Source organism: Delphinus delphis, chromosome 3 (assembly GCF_949987515.2).
Source record: "Delphinus delphis chromosome 3, mDelDel1.2, whole genome shotgun sequence".
NCBI classification, from domain to species: domain Eukaryota; kingdom Metazoa; phylum Chordata; class Mammalia; order Artiodactyla; family Delphinidae; genus Delphinus; species Delphinus delphis.
The window spans coordinates 57,690,406-57,710,410 of NC_082685.1; the positions used below are offsets into that span (position 1 = coordinate 57,690,406).

The window sequence follows — 20,005 nt, forward strand, 5'->3', positions numbered from 1 at the left end:
AATTATATGGCATTATGCTAAGGAAGTATTTTAATCCTAAATTTGCTTCCACTTGATTAAATTTTGTCTATTATTTAGTCATTGAGAAGAGAAGTGTATCTAGGCAGACAAGTCAGATTAAGATGACAGCACTAATGCCGTAGTCACTTATGATGTGTCTGTATCTCTCACTGACTGTGAGCCCCTGGAGGGCAGAGCCTAAGTGCACTTTGCCTCTGTATCTCCCATAACTTCATATCTACCAGAAGGTTAAAGTCTTGATTGAAATGAACCAAATTCATATCTTCACCAAAGAATGACCTCATAGGAAACACAAGTTGCATAAAAGAATTCAGAAGATTAAAACTAAAAAAGAAAAGAGAAGGGAAGGAGAAGAAGAGGAGGAAGGGGAGGGGGAAGAAAAGATAAAATGCTTTAGGCCAAGTCAAGGTCAAGTAGACTGATGGTTCATAAAATCTCTTTCAACTTAGACTACAAATCTAAGGAGAAATTGAGCTTTCATGAGAAACCTTGATCACATTTCCCCAGAAATCTGTTAACTTTGAGGGATGGTCAAGAGCCTGTAGTCTCCTCCCAAGTATAACTTACATCAAAGTTATTGAGGGCATATGCCAGTTCTCCTCCTCCACCCTGGTGCTGGGAGGCATCATCTGATGCAGTAGCCTGGGCGGCATTAGAAATGCCTGTGACCGCCTGCTGCAGCTGCTTATATATCAGGTCTCTGTTGGCCTTATAGGCTGCGACATCAGGGTGCTGTAGGCATGCCTGGGATGCAGTATAGAGGATTGGAATGTTTTTCTGCAGGATTCCTCTGGCTGCAGCCATCTGATCACGATGGCCCATATCTTTCAGTTCCTACAAGAGTAAAACAAGAATATGGGTTCTACTCATAAAAATTTGTCAGTGAATTCTGAAAAGTTAGAATTTCTACTAATTAGACAATATTTTCATTAACAGCCTGGCTTGAAAGCTCATCACAAAGGAGGCAGTATGGCTTAGTAGGTAAGAGTTCAAACTTTTCCAAAACACACAGACCTGAATTTGAATCTCCAGCTCTAATTTTTACTATTATGATACTATTTAAACTCTCCATCCTCAGTTTCACCTTCTGTAAAATAGGAGCAATAATATTACCTCTTACAATTGTCTTGAGGATTAAATGGAACAATGCATGTAAAGCATCTAGAACAGCACTAAATAAAAAACAAAACAAAACTGACTAGCATCTTGATTACAACTTTATAAAGATGGATGTACCTATTCCAACCAAAATAGAAAAATCAGAGACACATTTAAACACAGTAAAACTTATTAAGAGGATTTCTTTTTTATTAACTTATAAAAGTTCACTGAAAGATTTTTATGAAATTTGGGATGGGATACCACAAGTTTACACAAACTACGCAAACCAGCCAGGTGAGGATGTGGCAGGCTGTTCTCCCAAGTACAGAACATCTCCCCTCCCACATCCCAAAGACCACCTTAGGACCCGGATTATTAAGGCATAAAGCTGAGGCTCATGGACTCCATGACTTTAATCCAAAAGGTTTGTATTTCACTGTAATACTCTATAGACATGTAGTCTTAGGTGAAACTGTCCTTTTTCAATTTCCTCTACCCCATAATTATAATTCAGAGTTAAAAGGATTTGAGGTTCCTAACATGGATTCAACTACCAGCATCTACTTGGTAAACTGGGTGAATATGCTAAGTGATAATTAAGTGATACCAATAATAAGCAAGATGGAAAGGGGGTATTTCTGGTACCCCTATGTTACTGCAATTACTCAGAGAAAACTAAGTCTTCAGTAAATGTGGACTGCCACCACAGAAGAGAAATATAAGTGATAACCATAACTGACCACCAACTGTTCCAACTCTATTTTACGTGTGTTCCTAGAATTTCAATGTTAATGTCACCAACTGAATCCTAGAGTACAAATTTAAATGTTTTTAAAATGAGTATTACATGTACAAACAGTAAGAGAAAACTGACTTAGAAAGGCCAAAGTCAATTACTCAACTTAAAGTCTGACAGCTGTTTAATGGCTCATCTTTCTAAATGAGTTCCTGATTAAGCATTAGAACACCAAACCTCCTCCCTTTTCCTGAAACTTCATCTCACTATATGTTTTAGGTTTGCATCTTTATTCAAACCTTGTATAATATGACAGCTTACTTTTCCTCCTAGAATTCTTTTCTCATTTGTAATCTGAATTTGCAAGCAATAGCACACAGCACTCCAAATGCCCTGTAGCACCATACATTAGGCTAAATATTCATAAACAGGACCCTGTGGATTTTGAGAATCAGTGATCATTTCAAGACTCAAGCTATGACAGGTGGTTGGAGCTCACCATTATGCTTAAACAGCTGGTGCACGTGTTCTGTATGGCATTGTCTAAATGTCTTGCCCTCACCACAACCTCAGGGACTTTTAAGTTTTCTAAGGAGGCATTTGCGTTTAAGCAGTTAATAATGTCCTTTGTTTTATAAAATGTTTTGCAATCAATTTTGGCATTCTTCCTAAGTATCTATAACCTAGATATCAGTACAGCCTCTTGTAAAGGTTAGCAAAGACACTTGTGGTCACCTAAAGTTATAATAGGTGCCAAAATTACTATTCAACATCTGACTTTCCTAAAGCCGCTGCCTGGCCTGGTATGATAAACTCCTACCTTTCCAAAGACTACATCAGGTTCAATACTCAGAAATAGGACCCCATGGATTTAGAGAGTCGACGATCATTTCAACTATGACAAAGGTCTAGGGCTCACCATCATGCGTAAACAGCTAGTGTACACGTTCTGTGTGGCATTTTCTAAATGTCTTGCCCTCATCACAATGTATCTTTGATAGACTTCTTTGAAAAGTACGGGGGATATATTTTAATCTATGATGAAAATGACAGCCACCATCGTTTGTCCTAACTGCTAAGGTGTTCTATTTTCTCTCTTTAGAATTGCTTTTGCCATAGGACAAAGAAACTAGGTTTTGTTAAGATAGGAAAATAGACATTATCACAAGGCAGCACGACTTACTATAATAATGATCAATCATAAGAATTCTTTTCAAGATATATAGTCCTGATAAGTAACCCAGATTAGTGAAAAAAAAGTGAGCTATTAAGCAGTGTAATAGATTACTTAGAAAATTATAGAGTTCCTTGGTCTACTTCAGCCTTCATGATTCACCAATCTGACCAATCCAGTTATATTTCAAATAGACTCAGGAACAAACAGAAAACATAAAGTGGAAATGACCCCTTTCAACATAATTCGGACCAACTATCACATGCAGTGACCAAGAAACAGAAGCTAAATTCTAAGCAATCCATAACACTTTCTAACCAAGACCTGGAAATTCAAGTGAAAGTTTCCTCTCATGTCCCTCTTAACAATATAAAACTGTAGCCATAGATACTTTTTTTTTGGCCACACCGCGCAGCATACAGAATCTTAGTTCCCCAACCAGGGATCGAACTCCGTGACCCCCCCACAGAGTCTTAACCACTGGACAGCTAGGGAAGTCCCCACAGATACTTTTGATCAGATGTCTTCTCTTGGATTCAAATGACTATACTTAAAGAAATGGTCCATGGTCAAACCCATCCAGTACAGGTGATTTACACATAAAACAGTGGCAGTACTATCCATTACCAATTTGTCTGTTCAGGCTTTCAGAAAAATAATCATGAAAGAGTTCACAGACTAGGTAAGAAGCACAACATTTTTACCAAACCTATTTCAACAAACTCATGTACCTGGGTGGGTAGATTGTAAACATCAAAGTATTCCATCTTTAGCATATTGGGGAGGCAGAATTGAAAATGTAAGGCAGAGGTAGTCCTCTTCACAGGAACGAGGGTGGATTCTGGCAGATCCTTACCTCTGCCATCTATTTCACCCTTACAGTCAAATAAGAGCCTGCAGCCTAATAGAAATTCAAAACTTCTAGTCAGCAAATAATATTCTAGCCCAAGAAAGTAACAGATTATGGTCACACACAGAATCCCATTCCAGGATGGATCTGCAGTACAGCAAAATGGGTTATTCTCTCTTTAGTTAAACAAATATTTATTGAACACTATTGTATCCAGGCAATGTTCTAGGCATTAGGGATTATAGTAGCAGTTTAAACAAAATCCCTGTCCTCTGGAGCCAGACAAGCCTAGGTTCAAAACCTGGCTCCACCACTTACTAGATGAATGTCTATGCCAAATTACTTAACCTCTCTATGCTACATACAGTTCCTTCACGTATAAAAACTAATATCTGATCAATTATAGGATCTACCTTATACTGTTTTTGTAAAAATTAAACAAATTCGTGTTTATCAAGGAACTGTAACAGTGTTTAGCACATAGTAAACACCTTTTTAAAGTTATTCATTATTATTTTCAGCAACATCCTCACCCCCATGCCATGTTCCAGAAAAACCTTAGAGACAAATAGGTAAATCCCAGAGTGCCTGTATATCTCATAAGGTTCAACATTTCCTCACTGGGTGGCTGTTGCTTAAATGGTACAAGGGAGGCTAAAGCATCCAAGTACACATATCACATCCAAATACTGCTCTTGAGGAAACACCCTTTTTCTAGACTAGGGCTGCCTGCAAATATAAAAGGCTTGATGAGGAGGTAAATTATTATACACCAAACCCGGGAAGAGAAGGAAAGGTCAAAGGTGAAAACAGTCCAGAGTACTAAGCATACAGCAGTAGAGGAATTCTGCCAGAAAACACATGTGCAAAATTGTGACCAGTAACTGAAGGAGGCCAATGGGCAGTATCTAAAAGGGAGCATGAAATTTCCACCAGGCTGGTACTTTAGGATAAAATGAGTTGAGTTTAATTCCCAAAAACAGCACTAGTTTATAGAAATATACACCAAGGCCCAGGCCCTATAAAAAGTCACTTTACGATCAGAAGGCACACAGGCACCCACAGCCAGCCTATTCAACAAATTCTACTGTAGGAGGCTAAGGCTAAAGGTTAAAGAATTAGGTCCAAGGAAAACTATAAATGACCATGACATACTACAAACCCAAGACAAACTTTAAAACGTATCACTCAAGATACCAGCAGAGGGACTTCCCTGGTGGTCCCAATGGTTAAGAATCCACCTTCCAATGCAGGGGACGCGCGTTCAATCCCTGGTCTGGGAACGAAGATCCCACATGTCGCGGGGCAACTAAGTCTATGCACCACAACTAGAGAGCCCAAGTGCCGCAACTAAGACCCAACGCAGGCAAACAAATTAATTAATTAATTAATTTAAAAAAAAAAAGATACCCACAGAAAACAGATGGTAAAATCAAGCTGGGCAATTCAAAGATGGTTTAGGGACTATGCTACAAAAGGTATGGGCAAAGTTCAGGAAAACCACAGGCTATTAGGGCACTTAGGCCCAAAGAGACAAAACGAGGCAGCAGTTACCAGAACCCAGGAAGTGAGGTGTGGGGAGAATACCACCCAAGAGAGGCTATGACTTTTAGCAACCCAGGGCAACCAGCAGGGAGGGATAAAACCCTATCCTCACTGTCCTCTGATCTCCTAATAGCGCTCCCAGTGGCCAACCCAATCAGAAGCCAGAGAGCAAAGAAGCCCCTGGATGCAGTCCAGACAGGTCAGGTCCCTGGGGCAGAGAGCAGGGTGACCAAGGTCAGAAAACAGACATGGAGGTGCTAACAGAAGATCATCTGGCATGTTAACTAATAATTTCAAGATTTTTATGACATCTTATTTGGGAAATGTTTGAAATTCACTACTTTTTTTTTTTTTTTTAAATACACCAGGGATTATGAAGGAACTCTTCATGGATTCATGGCACACAGAATTAAAACTCAGGCAGCATTACTTTCCAGTAAGTTTCTCCAGTAGCATACAAAATTCTGGACTATTATTGTGTTTATCTCAAGAACATCATCAATTTACTTATTCCACCATTTTGCAAAGATATGCAGTAGTGTCAGTCTAAATGTTCTCACTTTCCTCAAATAATATTAAGTCTTGGGGCTTCTCTGGTGGCGCAGTGGTTGAGAGTCCGCCTGCCGATGCAGGGGACACGGGTTCGTGCCCCGGTCCGGGAAGATCCCACATGCCGCCATGTGGCTGGGCCCGTGAGCCATGGCTGCTGAGCCTGCGCGTCCGGAGCCTGTGCTCCGCAACGGGAGAGGCCACAACAGTGAGAGGCCCGCATACCGCAAAAATAAAAAATAGTAAGTCTTCATAAGTCAAAATCAGACTAGGTTTTAAGACAGTAAGACTATTCACCAAACTTTATTTTTTAAATATAACTAACATTCATTTCACATATTCAAAAGAGAACTTATATCAAGAATGTTAAGTAAAATAAATTGTGAACATAATTTGGCCAGCTTGCCATATTTATAAAATTACCATACTATCATACAACAAGTTCTTCTTCGGATCAGTCAGCCCCAGCAAAAAGAAAAAACTCTCTTGCACTATTGGTGGGAATGTAAATTGATACAGCCACTATGGAGAACATTATGGACGCTCCTTAAAAAACTAAAAATGGAATTACCATATGACCCAGCAATCCCACTACTGGGCATATACCCAGAGAAAACCATAATTCAAAAAGACACATGCACCCCAAAGTTCACTGCAGCACTATTTACAAGAGCCAGGTCATGGAAACAACCTATATGCCCATCGACAGACGAATGAATAAAGAAGATGTGGTACACATATACAATGGAATATTACTCAGCCATAAAAAGGAACGAAATTGGGGCATTTGTAGAGACGTAGATGGATCTAGAGACTGTCATACAGAGTGAAGTAAGTCAGAAAGAGAAAAACAAATATATATTAACACATATATGTGGAACCTAGAAAAATGGTACAGATGAACCAGTTTGCAGGGCAGAAATAGAGACACAGATGTAGAGAACAAATGTATGGACACCAAAGGGGGGAAGTGGCGGGGCGGGGTGGGGGGGGGGTGTGATGAATTGGGAGATTGGGATTGACATATATACACCAATATGTATAAAATGGATACGTAATAAGAACCTGTAGAATTCAAAAAGAAAAACCTACTTGTGATTTATGTGATGGAAACATAAGCCAACACAAGGACAAATGATAAAAGCACACTGAGCCTATACTAACTAAATTACTCAGGCAATACAACAAATCTAGCTATATTATCAAGTGTAATATTAAGTACTGGAAATGTAAAACCAGGGTGTCACATGTACAGATTCAGTCTGATCACACCTTACAGCTTAAAATATGAGCAATAACTACTATTCACCAACTGCCCACTGCTGAGGGCCTACTGAGTGTCTGGCACTATATTAAATACTTCACACACATTCTTTAATTTAATTCTCTCAACCCTGTGGGGTAGAATTTTATACTAATGTAAATGTAACCAAATGAAAGCTGAAGTCTCCAAAGCTGAGGCTGTCATATATTGGACATTTACAGTATTGACCCCATGTTCCTCATGCCTGTCAGAGTTCTATTCTCAGGAAGCCTACCACTGTCACAGACAAGAAGGCAGATCTTCATTACTCTGAGTCAGATAGAGTTAACTGCTTTCCTCTTACCAATGATTAGTAAGGAATGGGTATGTTATACAATCCATATTTAGGGCGAATCTGTTAGAGGCTTCTAGATCATTTGCTTATAACGAGAGACATATGGAAGAAACAGTCTTTTTTTCTCACTGGACATATTGATGCGTGCAAATGTCATACCTAGAGCTTCTACAGCCATCCAGTGCCAGGCACACTGAAGATGGTAAATGCTGGAAAATGTCAAGAAACTGAATGCTTGATGATACTGCAAAGCCTTTAAATTTAACAACCCTGAAGTCACTTAACCTAACTTGGGGCTTCTAATTAGTGAGAATATAAACCCCTCAATGTTCAAGCAGTTTTGGAGCTGGGTTTTCTGTAAACTGCAGCATAAAATATTTTAACCAATACAGGTATTGGCTAACAATAATAAGAATTCGGGACTTCCCTGGTGGCGCAGTGGTTAAGAATCCGCCTGCCAATGCAGGGGACACGGGTTCGAGCCCTGGTCCAGGAAGATCCCACATGCTGCAGAGCAACTAAGCCCGTGAGCCACAACTACTGAGCCTGCGTGGCACAACTACTGAAGCCCATGCGCCTAGAGCCCGTGCTCCGCAACAAAAGAAGCCCGAGCACCACAACGAAGAGTAGCCCCTGCTCGCCGCAACTAGAGAAAGCCCGCATGCAGCAATGAAGACCCAACGCAGCCAAAAATTAATTAATTAATTAAAAAGAAAAAGAATTCATCTACTCAGCGCTCTTTAAAAATAAGAATAGCACAAGCTTGACCAGGACTATGGAAATTATAAGAGCTGGATGGTGACACATGCATCCCCCCTAAGGAACACACATCTAACACACAGCATCCAGGAAGGGCACAGGGAAGACTTCAAGCACCCCAACAGCAAAATGCCAAAGGGCTAGCAAAGGCTGGAAAAATAAGAACACTGATCCACATACCACACAACACAAATTCCTAACACTATGAAAACTACTTGAATGGTAAGAAACACTTTAAAAGTTATAAAATATGGAGGGGGAGGTACTTTCTGGTATAGAAGTAATTCCAATGTTTTGACTAGTTTAAGGTTTTTAAAAGTTTGAATTAAACTCCACCACCAACTCAAGTTCATCCTTGAACACAGAGAACAAAAGCCTATCATTTCTCCAGACACTATCACAAACTGCTAAGCTACCTAAAGTAAAATTTTCACAGGAATCAAAATAGGAGCAAAACATGAATACAACTCAATACTAACTTTATTAACAATACTGAAAGGACACATCATAAACTAAATATTTTAATGGAACTATATTAGCAGAGGGAGATACTGGTACCTTTTGAAAACTTAGGTAAAATCGATTTTTCCCACTAGGTAATAATATAAACAACTTAAATGTATCCCCAAATCATGGTTGTACCTGTTGTCTTTTGGCTGCCATAATGTTCAGCTTATCCACTTCAGGTTTCAGGGCCTTATATTGTATTCCCAAGTCCTGTTCATTGCCAGCATTCCTCAGTTTCAAGATACCATCTTCTACCTATAAAACACACACCCCCAAAAGAAAAATTCTCAACAATACAAGTCTGTACATAAAGAAGATCTAGAATTTTTTATTCCTTTCGACAGCTACTCACGTAGCAATCCAAACTTCCTCTTCAATTTACATGGCCCTCAAACATTTGAGCAGCTACTACATGGGAGTTTTATGGGAGGTGGGGAAGGACAGCATTATTGTGACTTCCATCTAAAAGGATACAATTTAACATATCTTGATTTCTCAACTCTGGAACTATACTGGTACAAGGAAATGTTTAATCACTACCACAAAAAGGGAAGGAGTCGAAACAAAACCTTTTCTGCAAATTCTTTATTAGAACAAAGACAACACAGGTTCACAGCAGAGCCAGTATGATGTTCACTTGGAACAGAGGAGTGAGTGGAAATTAAAAACATTCCTGGTCCATTTAGGTAAACCAAGTTCAAAACCAAACCAGGGCTTCCCTGGTGGCGCAGTGGTTGAGAGTCTGCCTGCCGATGCAGGGGACACGGGTTCGTGCCCCGGTCCGGGAAGATCCCACATGCCGCGGAGCGGCTGGGCCCGTGAGCCATGGCCACTGAGCCTGCGCGTCCGGAGCCTGTGCTCCGCAACGGGAGAGGCCACAACAGTGAGAGGCCTGCGTACCGCAAAAAAAAAAAAAAAAAAAAAAAAAAACCAAACCAAACCCTAAGAAATGTTGAACTAAGTATGGCCAGCAGCAGCCTCGCTGTGATAGAACAAATTACAGACACAGGCCTATACTTACAACTTTCAGCTGAACAAGTAATTTGTAGACATCTGCCATGTCAGCCAAAATAAGCAGCCGGGTAACAGCAGAGAGCAAAGCTCGAGCTGCCCGAACCATGTTGCCACGCTTCACGGAAGAGCAGGGATCATCTGCAAACTCTCCGGCAGCACTCTTCATCAAATCACCTGTTTTACAGAATAGAAAAACAAACTCAGCAGAATGAACCAAATAACTGGTCTACATTTTAAAAAAATAAAAATAATTCAAACTTTGTATATTTCATGTGCAGAATTTAGTTTAAGGATTTTTATTTTTGTTGTTTTGTTTTCTAGCTGTCCCTAAGAAAAAGCACCTTCATACATCCCTGGTAAAAGCACAATATCTAGAAAGTGATTTAGCACTAATGTATCAAGAGCCTTAAAAATACTTCTTTCCATTGATCTAATAATACTCCTTTCCAAGAAGGACCATTATATGTATCCTAATGGAAAAAAAAAAAAATTCAAGATTTGAATGGGAGAAAAAAATGGATCTAATGCAATCTACCCTCACATCCACAAAATGATACAGAAACACAGCAACCATTATGTAGGACCATCATACTTCATTAACCATCACAACTACCTAATGCATACAGCTCAAACAGAAACTCACTGGTATGTTCAGTCACTGACTCATTCATTTTCCTCATAGCAAAACACTTGCAACAGCTCAAATGCTCAACCAAGCATCTAGTTAAGTAAATTATGGTAAAGCCTACAATTGACTATTATGCAAATATTAACACATACATGGGAAAAAATGTTAAAGCTTATGATGAAACCTTAAGCAGAAAAAATAAAAGATGAAATGATAAATGTATGTAATCTGTGTTTAAAAAATAGAGAAAAGACTGGAGTCAAAAGACAAACAGGGGGCTTCCCTGGTGGCGCAGTGGTTGAGAGTCCGTCTGCCGATGCGGGGGACGCGGGGATGCGGGTTCGCGTCCCGGTCCGGGAGGATCCCGTGTGCCGCGAAGCGGCTGGGCCCATGAGCCATGGCCGCTGGGCCTGCGCGTCCGGAACCTGTGCTCCGCACAGGGAGAGGCCGCGACAGCGGGAGGCCCGCGTACGGCAAAAAAAAAAAAAAAAAAGACAAATAGGGACTTCCCTGGTGGTCCAGGGGTAAAGAATCCGCCTTCCAATGCAGGGGACGCAAGTTTGATCCCTGGTCGGGGAACTGAGATCCCACATGCCGTGGGGCAACTGAGCCCGTGTGCCACAACTATTGAACTCAAGCGCCTCAACAAGAGAGCCCAAGTGCCACAAACCACAGAGTCCAAGTGCCCTGGAGCCCGCATGCCACAACCAGAGAGAGAAAACCCACACACCACAACTTGAGAGAAGCCCATGGGCCGCAAAGAAAGATCCGCATGCCTCAACGAAGATCCCGCGTGCGGCAACTAAGACCCGATGCAGCCAAAAAAAATAAAATAATTTTTTTTAAAAAGACAAATAATAGTTATATTAGGTTACAATCTGACTCTTTACATTATTCTGTACTTGTGAAAACATTTTCTGTAACAGGTATTATATCCATAATTTTAAAAATTAGGCTAAAAACATACATTTTACTATAGTTATTAGGAATATCCAACTTATACAATCCCGGCTTCAACAATGCTAAGAAGTTACTTATAACATTTCCTAGAAACTTGTAAAATAACTTATACTTTTTTGTTATCTGTTTCTAATAAAAATCATTTAAGGTGCCTATCGTTTCTCTTTTCTTATAGCTGAAAGCAACTGTAGGGCCAGGGTTGTGTCTGTTCCACAAGTTATACCGACAGTGCCTCTATGGTGACTATCTTTGGATTCCTGGAAAATTACTCCCTCCCTTGGCTGAACATGTCCACTTCAGATTAAAGCCTAAAGGCTATTCACTCTCTCATCTCTTCCACAATGTAAAAAAAGTACACTATCAAGAAGCCTAGCTACTTCTTTTTTTTTTAATTTATTTATTTTGGGCTACATTGGATCTTCGTTGCTGTGTGCAGGCTTTCTTTAGTTGTGGCAAATGGGAGGCTACTCTTCGTTGCGGTGTGCGGGCTTCTCACTGCGTTGGCTTCTCTTGTTGTGGAGCACTGGCTCTAGGCACACAGGCTTCAGTAGTTGTGGCTCGCGGGCTCTAGAGTGCAGGCTCAGTAGTTGTGGTGCACAGGCTTAGCTGCTCCATGGCATGTGGGATCTTCCCGGATCAGGGATCGAAACTGTGTCCCCTGCATTGGCAGGCGGATTCTTAACCACTGTGCCACCAGGGAAGTCCTAGAAGCCTAGTTACTTCTGAAGAGACCTACCAAATTTCTCCTAGCTATCAAATTTAGTTGCAGAATGTGAGATTAGGGGGAAAAAGTTAAATTCACCCTCAGATTCATGTATTAATTAGGCTAAGAAGCACAATATAGTATTAAGAGCAAAGACAAGGTCTGTGTATTTGTCAGGTCAGAAATAACTCACAATGAAGAAGTTCATAGTTAAAAGTTTTCCTGGATCTAAGATACAGACATATGACAATTACGTGGATACTTAACAAAAATGTTATTTTATGGTACTTAAAAAGACAGAGCTCAGCCATTCATTTATCTATTCAACAAATATTTGAGCACCCACTATACATTAAAGGGCAGCGATATAGTGCTCAAGAAACAGTCCATGTCCTCATGGAGCTCTATGGAGGGGGTAAGACAGACAAGCAAACAATTAAAAGCTGATTAAGACAAGGCGCCTGTACTCAAAGGGCCTACAAATTAGGGAATATTACAATGCAGTCAAAAATTACAATAGCACTGTGGACAAGGTGCTATGGGAATATATCAGGAAAAGTTAGTTACTCATGTAAGAAGTTGTCCCTAAAGCCTTGCAGAAAAAGATATTTGCCTAATATTAATTTTAAGCAAGGGATATTAAATAAGAAATATTGGCCTTATACAATAAAAAGAATTCCACCTATTTATTGAGAGCATATTACACAAATAAATCCAGTGCCACGGATAAGAAGCTGAGCAAGACTTACCTCTGCTTTCAAATGGTTTATAAACCAGAGAAGAAGAAAGTGATCATACAAAAATTATGTGGCATTTTTAACATACGAGCTTTAAGAAAGGCACAGAGTAGCATAGGGTCAAAAAAGGAAGCACTAAACGACCAGTTTGGGGTATAAGTGAAATGCCAACAACAGTTTTATTGAAGACATGGTCCTCTGAAATGGACTCTACCCCCAAAGGATAGGAAGAACTTGGGACAGTAGAGTTAAGGGAGCTGGCACCTCAAGCAAAGGGAACAACATACTAATATCTAACATTTATTGAATGCCCACTCCATGGCACTACACTTATTTTATTTAATCCTATGAACCACCTAGAAAGTAGGTGGTATTAGCCCTTCTTCACAAAAGAGATAACTAAAGCTTAGGCAAGTTAACTAACTTAACAGTAACTAACTTAACTTGATTAAGTTAGTTACTATTTCACCTAATAGTAAATGAGAGAGACAGGATTTGTAATGCTTAATGCCTATGTTCTTAGAACCACTTAACAAGCTGGGTATACAATAAAAAGGCATGTTTGAGTTCTCTAGTCTAACTTGGAAGTAAAGGATGTGTATAGAAGCATCAGATGATCGGGGGGTGGATATGATGATGGGTAGAAAGGCCATGGACAAACAGAGTACAAACAAGAATCCCTGAGCCAAAAAGGGAAGTCAAGGTCAACCTAACAAAAGCATATATAATAAACCTGGCCAGTAATATGGGTCAGAAAGCCACAGTAAGAGCCCAGGAAAGAACAGTAGTAAATTATAAATGCAGGGGTCAAATGATATGATAACCTTTGACTATTAAGAGGGAGGGAGGGAATTCCCTGGCAGTCCAGTGGTTAAGGACTCCACACTTTCACTGTCAAGGGCCTGGGTTCAATCCCTGGTTGGGGAACTAAGATCCCACAAGCTGGGTGGCACGGCTAAAAAAAAAAAAAAAAAGTAAGGGAAAAGAAAGCATGGTGGAAGACTACTTAAAGGATTCAAGGTACAGCTGTTCTGAGACGGAGAGGAGAGCCAGGGCATACTACATGTATGCACATGAACTGGGGAAGATTTTTTAAAAAAAAGCTGCAGCCCTTGAGACTGTGGCTTTAGGAGTAAGGGAAAGAAGACTCTGTGACAAGAGAAACAAAGAGACCCAAGATAACAAACTGTCTAAAACAAGAAGATAAGCATTTGCAAAGGAAAGTGGTCAACAAAATCAAATATATACATAAAAATCACTGGAATAGAATTGAGAATCCAGAAATACAGTAAATTAATTTTCAACAAGGCTGCCAAGACCATTCAATAGGGGGAAAACAGTGTTTTTAACAAATAGTACTGGGACAACTGAATATCCACACGAAAAACAATGAAGTTGGACCCCTACCTCATGCCATATACTTTCAAAATAGATCAAAACCAAATGTAAGAGCTACAATTATAAAACAGAAGAAAACATTGATAAAGTTTTCAAGAACTCTGATTAGGCAATGGTTTCTTAGCTAAGACAACTAAAGTGTCATATATAAAGAAAAAAGATAAAAACTGGACATCATCAAAATTTTAAATTTTTGTGCTTCTAAGGACACTATCAAGAAAATGAAAAGACCCACAGAATGGGAGAAAATTTTTGAAAACCATATATCTGATAAGGATCCACTATCCACATTATATAAAGAAGTCTTAAAATCAACAATAAAAAGACAAATAATCCAATTTAAAATAGGCAAAGGAATTATACCACACCTCTCCAAAGAAGATACATAAATGGCTAATAAGCACATGAAAAGATGCCCAACCTCATTTGCTGTAAGGACAATGCATATCAAAATCACTAAATATAATCATTCAAGAATGAAGGCAAGGAGATTGGTTCAAGATGGAGGAACAGAAGAACGTGCTCTCACTCCCTCTTGTGAGAACACCAGAATCACAACTAACTGAACAATCATTGAAAGGAAGACACTGGAACTCACCAAACAAGATACCCCACATTCAAAGACAAAGGAGAAGCCACAATGAGTCGGTAGGAGGGGCGCAATCACAATGAAATCAAATCCCATAACTGCTGGGTGGGTGACTCACACACTGGAGAACACTTATACCACAGAAGTCCACCCACTGGAGTGAAGGTTCTGAGCCCCATGTCAGGCTTCCAAACCAGGGGGTCCAGCCACGGGAGGAGAAATTCCTAGAGAATCAGACTTTGAAGGCTAGCAGGATTTGACTGCAGGACTTCGACAGGACTGCGGAAAACAGAGGCTCCACTCTTGGAGGGCACACACAAAGTAGTGTGCATATAAGGACCCAGGGGAAGGAGCAGTGACCCCAGGGGAGTCTGAACCAGACCTACGTGCTAGTGTGGGACGGTCTCCTGCAGAGGTGGGGGCGGTAACTCCATCTCACCGTGAGGACAAGGACACTGGCAGCAGAAGTTCTGGGGAGTACTCCTTGGTGTGAGCCCTCCCAGAGTCTGCCATTAGCCACACCAAAGAGCCCAGGTAGGCTCCAGTGTTGGGTTGCCTCCGGCCAAACAACCAACAGGGAGGGAACCCAGGCCCACCCATCAGCAGTCAAGTGGATTAAAGTTTTACTGAGTTCTGCCCACCAGAGCAACACCCAGCTCTACCCACCACCAGTCCCTCCCATCAGGAAACTTGCACGCCTCTTAGATAGCCTCATCCACCAGAAGGCAGAAAGCAGAAGCAGGAACTACAATCCTGCAGCCTGTGGAACAAAAACCACATTCACAGAAAGACAGACAAGATGAAAAGGCAGAGGGCTACATACCAGATGAAGGAACAAGATAAAACCCCAAAAAAACAACTAAATGAAGTGGAGATAGGCAACCTTCCAGAAAAAGAATTCAGAATAATGACAGTGATGATGATCCAGGACCCTGGAAAAAGAATGGAGGCAAAGATCAAGAAGATGCAAGAAATGTTTAACAAAGACCTAGAAGAATTAAAGAACAAACAGAGATGAACAATACAATAATTGAAATGAAAACTACACTAGAAGGAATCAATAGCAGAACAACTGAGGCAGAAGTACGGATAAGTGACCTGGAAGACAGAATGGTGGAATTCACTGCTGCGGAACAGAAGAAAGAAGAAATAATGAAAAGAAATGAAGACAGACTAAGAAACCTCTGGGACAACATTAAACACAACAACATTCGCATTATAGGGGTCCCAGGAGGAGAAGAGAGAGAAAAAGGACCTGAGAAAATATTTGAAGAGATTATAGTCGAAAACTTTCCTAACACGGGAAAGGAAATAGCCACCCAAGTCCAGGAACCGCAGGGAGTCCCATACAGGATAAACCCAAGGAGAAACACATCGAGACACATAGTAGTCAAATGGACAAAAATTAAAGACAAAGAAAGATTATTGAAAGCAGCAAGGGAAATATAACATACAAGGAAACTCCCATAAGGTTAACAGCTGATTTCTCAGCAGAAACTCTACAAGCCAGAAGGGAGTGGCATGATATACTTAAAGTGATGAAAGGGAAGAACCTACAACCAAGATTATTCTACCCGGCAATGATCTCATTCACATTCCATGGAGAAATCAAAAGCTTTTACAGACAAGCAAAACTTAAGAGAATTCAGCAACACCAAACCAGCTCTACAACAAATGCTAAAGGAACTTCTCTAAGTGGGAAACACAAGAGAAGAAAAGGACCTACAAAAACAAACCCAAAACAATTAAGAAAATGGTCATAGGAACATACATATCGATAATTACCTTAAACGTGAATGGATTCAATGCTCCACCAAAAGACACAGGCTTGCTGAATAGATACAAAAACAAGACCTATATATATGCTGTCTACAAAAGACCCACTTCAGACCTAGGGACACATACAGACAAAGTGAGGGGATGGAAAAAGATATTCCATGCAAATGGAAATCAAAAGAAAGCTGGAGTAGCAATACTCATATCAGATAAAATAGACTTTAAAATAAAGAATGGTACAAGAGACAAGGAAGGACACTACATAATGATCAAGGGATCAATCCAAGAAGAACATATAACAATTATAAACATATATGCACCCAACACAGGTGCACCTCAATACATAAGGCAACTGCTAAAAGCTATAAAAGAGGAAATTGACAGTAACACAATAATAGTGGGGGACCTTAACACCTCACTTACACCAATGGACAGATCAAACAGAAAATTAATAAGGAAACACAAGCTTTAAATGACACAATAGACCAGACAAATTTAATTGATATTTATAGGACATTCCATCCAAAAACAGCAGATTACACTTTCTTCTCAAGTGCACACAGAACATTCTCCAGGATAGATCACATCTTGGGTCACAAATCAAGCCTCGGTAAATTTAAGAAAACTGAAATCACATGAAGCATCTTTTCTGACCACAACGCTACCATATTAGAAATCAATTACAGGGAAAAAAACGTAAAAAACACAAACACATGGAGGCTAAACAATATGTTACTAAACAGCCAAGAGATCACCAAAGAAATCAAAGAGGAAATCAAGAAATACTGACAGACAAATGATAATGAAAACACGATGATCCAAAACCTATGGGATGCAGCAAAAGCAGTTCTAAGAGGGAAGTTTATAACTATACAAGCCTACCTCAACAAACAAGAAATATCTCAAATAAACAATCTAACCTTACACCTAAAGGAACTAGAAAAAGAACAAACAAAACCCAAAGTTAGCAGAAGGAAAGAAATCATAAAGATCAGAGCAGAAATAAATGAAATAGAAGCAAAGAAAACAACAGCAAAGATCAATAAAACCAAAAGCTGGTTCTTTGAGAAGATAAACAAAATTGATAAACCATTAGCCAGACTCATCAAGAAAAATAGGGAGAGGACTCAAATCACGAAAATAAGAAATGAAAAAGGAGAAGTTACAACAGACACCGCAGAAATACAAAGTATCCTAAGAGACTACCACAAGCAACTCTATGCCAATAAAATGGACAACCTGGAAGAAATGGACAAATTCTTAGAAAGGTATAACCTTCCAAGACTGAACCAGGAAGAAATAGAAAATATGAACAGACCAATTACAAGCACTGAAATTGAAACTGTGATTAAAAATCTTCCAACAAACAAAAGTCCAGGACCAGATGGCTTCACAGGTAAATGCTATCAAACATTTAGAGAAGAGGTAACACCCATCCTTCTCAAACTCCTCAGAAAAAATTGTAGAGGAAGGAACACTTCCAAACTCATTCTATGAGGCCACCATCACCCTGATACCAAAACCAGACAAAGGTACTACAAAAAAAGATAATTACAGACCAATATCACTGATGAATATAGATGCAAAAATCCTCAACAAATACTAGCAAACAGAATCCAACAATATATTAAAAGGATCATACACCATGATCAAGTGGGATTTATCCCAGAGATGCAAGGATTCTTCAATATATGCAAATCAATTAATGTGATACACCATATTAACAAACTTAAGAATAAAAACCATATGATCGGGCTTCCCTGGTGGCGCAGTGGTTGAGAGTCCGCCTGCCGATGCAGGGGACATGGGTTCGTGCCCAGGTCCGGGAAGATCCCACATGCCACGGAGCGGCTGGGCCCGTGAGCCATGGCCGCTGAGCCTGCGCTCCGCAATGGGAGAGGCCACAACAGTGAGAGGCCCGCGTACTGCAAAAAAAAAAAAAAAAAAAAAAAAAAAACCATATGGTCTTCTCAAGAGCTGCAGAAAACACTTCTGAGAAAATTCAACACCCATTTATGATAAAAACTCTCCACAAAGTGGGCATAAGAGGGAACGTACTTCAACATAATAAAGGCCATATACGACAAACCCAGAGCAAACATTCTCAATGGTGAAAAACTGAAAGCATTTCCTCTAAGATCAGGAACAAGACAAGGATGTCCACTCTCACCTCTATTATTCAACATAGTTTTGGAAGTCCTAGCCATGGCAATCAGAGAAGAAAAACAAATAAAAAGAATACAAATTGGAAAAGAAGAAGTAAAACTGTCACTGTTTGCAGATGACATGATACTATACATAGAGAATCCTAAAGATGCCATCAGAAAACTACTAGAGCTAATCAATGAATTTGATAAAGCTGCAGGGTACAAAATTAATGCACAGAAATCTCTTGCATTCCTATATACTAATGATGAAAAATCTGAAAGAGAAATTAAGGAAACACTTCCATCTACCACTGCAACAGAAAGAATACCTAGGAATAAACCTACCTAGGGAAACAAAAGACCTGTATGCAGAAAACTATAAGACACTGACGAAAGAAATTAAAGATGATACCAACAGATGGAGAGATATACCATGTTCTTGGATTGGAAGAATCAATATTGTGAAAATGACTATACTACCCAAAGCAATCTACAGATTCAGTGCAATCCTTATCAAACTACCAATGGCATTTTTTACGGGAACTAGAACAAAAAATCTTAAAATTTGTATGGAGACACAAAAGACCCCGAACACCCAAAGCAGTCTTGAGGGAAAAAAGCGGAGCTGGAGGAATCAGACTCCCTGACTTCAGATTATACTACAAAACTACAGTAATCAAGACAATGTGGTACTGGCACAAAAACAGAAATATAGATCAATGGAACAAGATAGAAAGCCCAGAGATAAACCCACACACCTATGGCCAACTAATCCATGACAAAGGAGACAAGGATATACAATGGAGAAAAGACAGGCTCTTCAATAAGTGGTGCTGGGAAAACTGGACAGCTACATGTAAAATTATGAAATTAGAACACTCCCTAACACCATACACAAAAATAAACTCAAAATGAATTCAAGACCTAAAGTAAGACCAGACACTATAAAACTCTCAGAGGAAAACATAGGAAGAACACTCTTTGACATAAATCACAGCAAGATCTTTTTTGATCCACCTCCTAGAGTAATGGAAATCAAAATAAACAAATGGGACCTAATGAAACTTAAAAGCTTCTGCACAGCAAAGGAAACCATAAACTAGACGAAAAGACACCCCTCAGAACTGGAGAAAATATTTGCAAACGAATCGACAAAGGATTAATCTCCAAAATATATAAACAGCTCATGCAGCTCAGTATTAAAAAAACAACC

General features: G+C 39.7%; 1 protein-coding gene across 1 annotated transcript in view; it reads right to left on the reverse strand.

Moving 5' to 3' along the window:
• The window catches only part of CTNNA1 (catenin alpha 1), a 178,262-nt gene that overhangs the window by 106,817 nt on the left and 51,440 nt on the right, over positions 1-20,005 (reverse strand). Inside the window, exons 4-6 of the mRNA XM_060008762.1 lie at positions 9,862-10,028; positions 8,976-9,095; positions 589-855 (exon numbers count right to left, since the gene is read on the reverse strand). Of these exons, the coding sequence (XP_059864745.1) occupies positions 589-855; positions 8,976-9,095; positions 9,862-10,028 (554 nt within the window). The remainder of the gene's footprint in view (positions 1-588; positions 856-8,975; positions 9,096-9,861; positions 10,029-20,005) is intronic.